Raw genomic sequence first — 7,811 nt, 5'->3', positions numbered from 1 at the left:
TGGGGCCATTTTCTACATCATAATATCTTTGTGAATAAGAGATTTGATTTGCAGTACATACTCTTCCCTCTCTCTGCTGTATGCATTTGTCTGGTTTACAAGCAAAAACCATAAAGAAACCATTACCCAACCTCCACCCTGGAAGAAGTTCTCTTCTCATAGAATATTATCAGAAAACAGTTTTGTTAAAAATAAATACATAGCTTATCTCCCTCCTCCCCCCTGCTGCAAGAGTGCTCACTCTCTAAAAGGTAGAGGTGACTGGGTGTGCGGGGTTAAGGTAGATCAGTGAACTAGTGACAATACAGTGAGCAGTGAGGCTTCAGCACTCGCTCTTGTTTGATAAGAGGCTGACTCAGTTCATAAAGGTACAGCAAGTAAAGCGCTGCTGACCTGAGATGATCCCCATGTGAGCATCCTTCTCCCTGAGCGACCTACAGGAGCACTGGGCTCTCAGAGAATGGAGCAAGAGGCACAACAGCATTCCACATAACTACAGAATGATGTGTAACTGCAGGACAAAGTATAAAGTGACACAACACTTTGCTAGAGGAAAACAAAGCATACATTTAAGCAAATGCAGTTTTGACCTGGTAACATTAAGCCGTGGTGCTTAACCTCACCAAATACTGTTCACAAAAGCACTCTGGGGAAGGGGAGCTATTTGGCATGCTCTGTTTTGCTGTGCTATGTCATATCATAACTGGTCCTGGCCACACCTAGTGCATTAGTCCTCGTGCGGGCTGCAAACACCACCTCATTACTTCTGGCTCCCGGATGAGCAGAGCAGAAAGGGATCAAACTACAGCAGAAACCCGTTAGAAGGCAGAAATTCAAGGGGCAGCTGCAGAAGAACTAGAGAGAAACAGGAACTTTACAAAGTAGAGCCCATCATCTACCAGGGTAAGCAGCTTATTTCTTTATCCACTTCTTTCTGGACAAGCAGAAACCATGTAAAGTCTATAAATAGAAAACCTGAATGCTCTGAACAACAGGAAACCATGCCTGGTTTTAAATTGCAATAGCTCCTTTGATGTATATGAGTACTTGAGCTTAGACTGAAATGACTGAACTCTTTAGTAAGACCAAAAAGTGAACTCTTTATCACAAAAGCTCTTCAAAAATATTCTAAGTATCAGAGTGGGAATTCGGTTTATTTTGCTGGTTTTACACTGTTTAGAAGAGAAATAATCCTTTCAGGTTAGCTTTATCTTAAGTCTGGTTTTAAATCCCCTTTTATGTGTTTGACCAAGAGCGTGGCTATATTTGACCAGCCACAGTTATGATCAAAATTGAAAATAATATGTAAATTGGAGAGATGGTAGAATTTTTTACGTGGGTCTTCACAGCTTTAAGTCTTGAGGAACCAAGAACTTTTGTGAAGGAGTTCAGATTTTGCATGAAACTAACAAATGAACACTCACTTCTAAAACGATGTGCAAGGATGACTTTAAGATACAGCTAGAAGACGACTTCTAAAGCATCTTATCCCATGTCTTCCATTTAAGGGTTATTTTTAACGTGAGATATAAATATTTGCCTGTGCAAACTTGTATTTAAGCCCCAGTTTTCATCCTTCTTAAACAAAAGGCTCAGTTTGTGCCAGTATCTCCATTAGATGCAATTATATCATTAAATATTAATGGTGGCTTCCTTGGAGGAATTGACCACTTTGATCAGAACACATTGCTGGTAATGCACCATCAGCAACCATTCTGAACATGAAGCTTCCCAGATGCACTGCCACTGACACAGAGGGGAAGAACCCAGGAGCCAGCTGGACTCTGTAGGGGCCTCTCCCCGTACCAACACTGCCTGTGTGTGGCTGTGCTTTAATTTGCTTCATTACCAGTCCTGATATGGAGACACTGATCAGATCCCAAACTCTTTTGCAACACTGCAGCTCAGCAGCCCCTGTACAGGGCTCTGATAAAGCACTCACAAGTACAACCTGACAGTGACAACCTCTTAAGAAGGATGGGTGGACATTACCCCTCCTGAACACAGCCATTTCTCCCCACATTAAAGCCACCCCATCCGCTCTGCAGTCTCCTTGCTCAGAAACATTCATCCTGTCCCTTTTCTCAGAGAGCAGGAGGAGCACAGAGGCAGCCAGCCCCAGAGACCCTACCTGCACAGTGCCAGGGAGAACCATGCCGGACTCCTTCACCATCCACTTCCTGAAGGTGCTGAGGGAGCTGCTGGCCTTCGTGCTCTTCAGTTACACCGTGTTGGTCGGGGCGCTGCTGCTCGCTGGATGGACAACGTACTTCTTGGTGCTTAAATGAGCCCTCTCCAAAGGGAACAGGCTCCATCGTGCAGCTCATCCTGCGCATCTGCTCATCACATGAGGTCCCTTCCTCCTGCAAGTGTTTTGTTTCATTACTGCCTAATCACAGTCTTATTTTCTTATGTAAAAACAATAAAGGTTCCCAAAGCATCTACATGCATGCATTTTACTGATCTGTGTGGCTCTTGCAGCTTCTTTGTGGCTCCTACACATTTGCCCCTGTTCCTCAAAATGTTTAAAAGCCTCCCAGCAGTTTTATCCTGAGATTCCCAGCCCATGATCTGCCTCAAGAGCACAGCAGCCTGCCAAGCACAGCGGATGGACAGGAGGGATGCAACACAATTCAAACATGACCAGTATCTCATAGGAACAAGTCCTGCCTTGTCCGACTCTGTCTCATTAAGGGTGTGAAGGCTGAGATGCAGAAATTACTTGTAATTATTTTTAGATGTTCTGGAAAAAGACATCTCAAATCAGCCAGCACAAGGTTTCCCTCTTCCTGCAGTTTTAGGAGGATATTTCATGGGGGGCACCAACACCACGCTATCCACAAGCTTATTATTTGGTGCTCTCAAGTGTGCTATGCTTTTCAGCAAATGCTTAAAACACAGAATTAGCTGAGATGTGCTTGTGATGCAGCACTGCTTGAAAGTAAACTGCACTGAATGCACTGTAACAGAGAACAAACTCTCTGCTATAAATAGAGTAGGTTCAATTGACCAAGGCTTTCATGTGGAACTATACAGGAAACCTTTGGTGGAGGAGCTGGGGATTATCACCAAGAAGCTGCGGATTATCACTGGTGTGGAACGAGCCGAAAGCAAAGCGCCGTTACATACACTTGTAAAACAAAGACAAACTGAAGGAAGGGGTGCGGAGCAGAACCTGTGTAAGCCGGTCCGTGCGATCGCGGCCCTCACTGATGACCTGACACAGCTGCGGGCCCTCAGGTGTCCCTCAGCACGGGAACACTCAGGAGCTGCCCAGCGCGACCGGCGCTGAGCCCCCAGCACCATTTGTGCCCCCCAGGGCCTGCCCCCGGGCAGGTACCGCTCCCTGCGGGGCCCAGAGACCGGAGCCTCGATCGCTCGGTCCCGCCGCGGCCGCCGCTCCCCCCGGCAGCCCTCACGGCTCCAACGGCCCTCACAGCCCCACGCGCTCTCACTGCGCGCATGCGCCACGCCGTGGAAAACCACCCCCGCCCCTCCGCTGCGCGCTGACGTCACTTCCTACGCACCGCCCAGTTCCAAGATGGCGGCGGGCAGTCGGTGGCTCCGGAGCTGCTGCTCACTGCTCAGGTACCGGCTCTGCGCGGCGAGGGTGCTTCGGTGGGGCCCAGGCGGGTGTTCAATGGGCTCCGCCGCCCGGCTCCGTCCCTGCCGCTGAGCGCCCGTTGTGACTCGCTCCAAGGCAGGCTGGAGCGGCGGCCTGAGCCACAGAGACTCGCCTCATCCGCGTCCAGCTGCCACAGCGCGGCCGGAGGAGCACAGGCTGTGGTACCCACACGGCGCTTGCCGCTGAGGGAATGTAGGTTAAGAGCCCGCAGCGTAAAAGAGGACACCAGAACAACAGCAGAAGCCTCACGGCTGAGGGTGCTCCTCTGCTCAAGTATTTCAGAGATAGGCCCTGACCCCTTGGATGTCAGTGAAACTGACCACAGGAGGCCCTGAGTGCACTGGGCTGCAGCAAACTATTACCAGCCATACTCCTCACCTGCGTGTACCTTGTACCACTTTTAAGCATGCTTTTTAACTTGCTTTTCAATGTTACGTAGTATTAGCAGTGTGTTGGTACCAGATAAGATACATCTGCACCTCTCAAAGGATTAATAACGTGCTAGTTACTGTGCTAATCTCTTTTCTTGCACTTATAACTAAGTAATGTAACAGAATTGAAACCAAACTTACCCATTCACTATTACATAGCTGCATTACAGAAGCTCAGGAGAGAGTGGGACACCCAGGACAGCTTCTAGGTGTTCCCTTCCTCTCCAGTACCTATTGCCCACTGCACGCTGGTTACTTCTTGTGCTTACCTTTGTTTCTTGCATTTCCAGGCGAAGCTTCCCTGCTGTGGCCAGTGTCAGGAGGCGCTGCCTCTCGGGCGTGAGCGGCCGATGGCACCAAGTGGTGGGAGTGGGGCTGGGAGTGTCCTTGTGCGCTGTCCCCATTGTGGAGGTAAGGTACCAGCAGTGGTGCGTGCAGAACCTGCTCATTACAAACAGTTTAACACTCAAAAACACTTGGCATTTTACAAAGTGCATTTTACTTGTCCTTGGAATTGTGTTCCTGCTTGGGGATCACAGGTGTTTAAGATGTGGTTGTTAAGGAGAAGAAATGAGGAAGTAACACCTTGTAAAAACAGTTGTCTTGGTTTACAGTGGAAAAACAGCAGCAAGAATTGGGCTGTCCAGCCTTGTAACTAACAGTGGTGCTTTTCCTTATCGCTATTTATTGCATCCGTATGAAAGTCAGGGTAAAAGATAACACAGATATCTTTGTCTTTCAGCAGCAGAATGTGGTTTCTCTCAGCAACGATGCCTTGATTAAAAGAGCAGTTTCCTTGGTCACAGACAGCACTTCTACACTCCTCTCCCAAACAACATACGCGCTGATTGAAGCATTGACAGAGTACACAAAGGTAAGCTGAGAGAGTGCGTGCTGTGCTAGCAAGTCAGCACTGGAAATAGTAAATTATTTGACACAGACTACACCCATTAAACCATACTTGGAATGGACTTTGGCTGTTTTATTATTTTTAATAACAGAGGCGTGGGGTTTGAAGAGGTCAGGTCTCTGGGAAACAGTGGGGTAGGGCTCCCTGTGCTGCTACACCAAACAGAGAAGTTACCTTTAGCTTTGTTAGACTGCTGCTTTGAGCTTGAACTTAAGCCAGAATGCCCCATGTCTCAGAACTGGGGTTAAAGAAACTCATAACAGGTACTGGATACCTGCATACTGAGTAAGTAGGATGCACCACCCTGTATTCTTAGGTATTTTATTTACCTTCTGTTTCCATTTCTAAGACTATGAACTTGAGTTTCATCAGAAGAATGGAGTGAGCCATATTTAAGTCTGAAATAAGAAGGTAGAGTTTTCATTTTACAAATAAGTGCCAATTTAGTAAAGTATTTGCATTCCAGTTTACCTCCTTATTAGTATGGCAAGCATATAAAGAGATGTTGAGCACAGCAGTGCTGTGGGCAGACAGCAAATACTGTCAGTGCCTCCAAAACTGCAGTGAATTCAGAACAAAGCACTTTTAGAAGCATTCAGCAATTGTACTAATACGAGTTAACACAGAGACAACATCAGAGATGTACAGATCATCATGTAACTGAAATGATTCCTTTGCAGGCAGTTTATACACTGGTGTCTCTCTACAAGCAATATGCAAACCTTCTTGGGAAGATGGATTCAGAAGAGGTGGATGCAGTTTGGCAGGTGGTGATAGGAGCCAGAGTTGATGTAAGCGTCTCCTTTCAGGCACTAATCTGCCTCTTAAAACTCTGCTCAGAAACTCCTCTCTCTTGCTCACCTTTTCAGGAAGGTGCTACTTGGAAGAGTGTTCAGATACTGTTACATCTGGTTAAGTAACGCTTTGTTTTACTCCTAGGTGAGAACAAAGCAGGAGGAATACCTAAGGCTGGAATCCAGCTGGATGACAGCGTTACGTCTTTCAGAGATGGCAGCAGAAGCTGCATATCAGTCAGGTAACACTGAGGATGTCTTTCCCCTCACATTTAGGCAGCATTTCTTGCAGGAGAATGGAGTTGAAGAGACCCAGAATATCTGTTCAGTTCACAAAGCAATTTACACCTAATGCCTGGTTTTTAGAGATGCTGAGAACTTCTTTTATTTCATTGGCTACAGATCTAGTAGATGAGTTTTGAGAACTAGGCCTGGAAACTTCACACATGGTTTAGATTAAGACCAACCATGCCAGAAAAATGTTTCAGGGAACCATTTAGTCATTTCTAAATGCAGTGGTTCCAATATAGCCACAGAAATAAAGCTACCTAGGAGGGTCCAGCACATCTTTCCAGATGGACTCCTATTAAAGAGTGGGAATATTTGCCTCTCACTCAGGAAAGAGATGCATTTTGGTCTTTTCTCCCTGGATACACCCTTTCACAAAAAGTTTAGGACGTGATAGCTCGAAAATTGAGTTATGGGTTGGCTTATGGTAAGTCAGCAAAGTTACTGGAGTGGAGAAGGGGAGAAAAGTGATGAACATACAGGGACACCCTGACTCTGTCAGGGCCTGGAAAACACCCAGGGTCTGTCAGGAGGAGAAGGCATTCTGAGTTCAGCAGTGACACAAATATTCTCACTGCTGGGAGGTGCTTGGACAAGGACTGCAGGTTCCTGGCACACAATGGCTGGGCTTAGTTCTGCAATCCACTACCGCAAGCTGATTGCTCTGATCAGACACTGGCTGTAATCCACTTGGGTGGGAAGAGTTCAAGGGGGCAAAAAATAACCTCAAAGCAGGCAAATTACTGTTGAAGGTAAATGAACAGCAAATGCATTTAGCATTAATGGAGCCCAAGAGCCATCAAAACACGTAGCAAAGCAGGTTATAATTATAGACAGGAGGTATCTTAATTGAGGGTGTGCTGAGTGTTCCTCTAGCCCTCTGTATTTAAATCATTACCTCAGGTGCAGACCAAGCCTCAGTGTCAGCCCGCAGCCACATTCAGCTGGTGAAATCACAGGTACAAGAAGTGCGACTGCTGTCCCAGAAAGCAGAGACCAAATTAGCTGAAGCTCAAACAGAAGAGCTCATCAAAGCTCAAGGAGAGGATTCTTCATTCCCAGAGGGTATTTTAGGAAGCTCAGAGGCAGGTGAGGACCCTTACCTGCGGGAGGACTGAAAAGAATTCAGATGTCACCTTGGAACATGTGAGAGTCAATCACAGATTGAAGGGTCCCAAACTTTTCAGTGTGGGATAGTGGGAAACTGCTGAAATAAGCCTGCGATTCCATTTTTCAGACAGGACTGCTTTACAGATCAGGTCAGTTCCAAGTATCTGAAAGGCCTCGATCTTGTTTGTAGCTTACTGTGTTTGTAATACTCATGGATTCAGTTATTTAAATGTTTAACTATGCAAATGTGAAGATTGCTATCAAGGATAGCTGGTTGTTAATAGTCTCTCTGCTGGGAGGGTCCTACCACTCATGTGATATGTTTGTGACAGCTCTCTTAACTTAGAGGCTAACTGGGTATCAGCCAAAGATGTATTTAAAAGTCACTATTTTTAACTTGTGAATGATGTCCCTTAGGAGGCACCTTTATTAAACTGTGCAAAAGCATCTTGTGAGTGTGCTTGTTTGGAGAAGAGATTAAGCACTATTTTCTATTGGAACTGTAACAGAGCTGAGTGACAGCTGCACTAAATTACACTAATTGCAATCAGGGGAAACATTTGCTGCAGCCCTGTGGAGTTCCCCAGGTTGCTCTTAGTTCTGCAGCTCAGTGCAGCAACTGCTTCCACCCAGAAGTCACTGCTTGGAACACA

General features: G+C 46.4%; 2 protein-coding genes across 3 annotated transcripts; both read left to right on the top strand.

Moving 5' to 3' along the window:
* The first annotated feature begins 613 nt into the window (after nucleotides 1-613).
* LOC130605635 (uncharacterized) lies at nucleotides 614-2,459 on the top strand. The gene is made up of 2 exons (XM_057421277.1): nucleotides 614-903; nucleotides 2,089-2,459. The coding sequence occupies exon 2, from the start codon at nucleotides 2,154-2,156 to the stop codon at nucleotides 2,286-2,288; it is 135 nt and encodes a 44-aa protein (XP_057277260.1). The 5' UTR covers nucleotides 614-903; nucleotides 2,089-2,153; the 3' UTR covers nucleotides 2,289-2,459.
* Nucleotides 2,460-3,506: 1,047 nt separating this feature from the next.
* On the top strand, nucleotides 3,507-7,605 carry DIABLO (diablo IAP-binding mitochondrial protein). Of its 2 annotated transcripts, none has more exons than XM_057421282.1 (6): nucleotides 3,507-3,588; nucleotides 4,347-4,467; nucleotides 4,802-4,930; nucleotides 5,647-5,757; nucleotides 5,906-6,002; nucleotides 6,952-7,605. In XM_057421282.1, exons 1-6 carry the CDS (start codon nucleotides 3,542-3,544, stop codon nucleotides 7,164-7,166), a joined length of 720 nt encoding a protein of 239 aa, XP_057277265.1. In that variant the 5' UTR covers nucleotides 3,507-3,541; the 3' UTR covers nucleotides 7,167-7,605. The 2 variants fall into 2 exon arrangements, with proteins under 2 accessions (XP_057277265.1, XP_057277264.1); XM_057421281.1 differs by having other exon boundaries at nucleotides 4,799-4,930.
* The last annotated feature ends 206 nt before the right edge of the window (nucleotides 7,606-7,811 follow it).

This window comes from Pezoporus wallicus, unplaced genomic scaffold (genome assembly GCF_028554395.1).
Source record: "Pezoporus wallicus isolate ANWC-B61680 ecotype Strahan unplaced genomic scaffold, APGP_CSIRO_Pwel_v1 contig_9584, whole genome shotgun sequence".
Lineage (NCBI taxonomy): Eukaryota > Metazoa > Chordata > Aves > Psittaciformes > Psittacidae > Pezoporus > Pezoporus wallicus.
The sequence above is the reverse complement of the archived record's forward strand: the minus strand, read 5'-3'. Positions and strand labels throughout refer to the sequence as shown.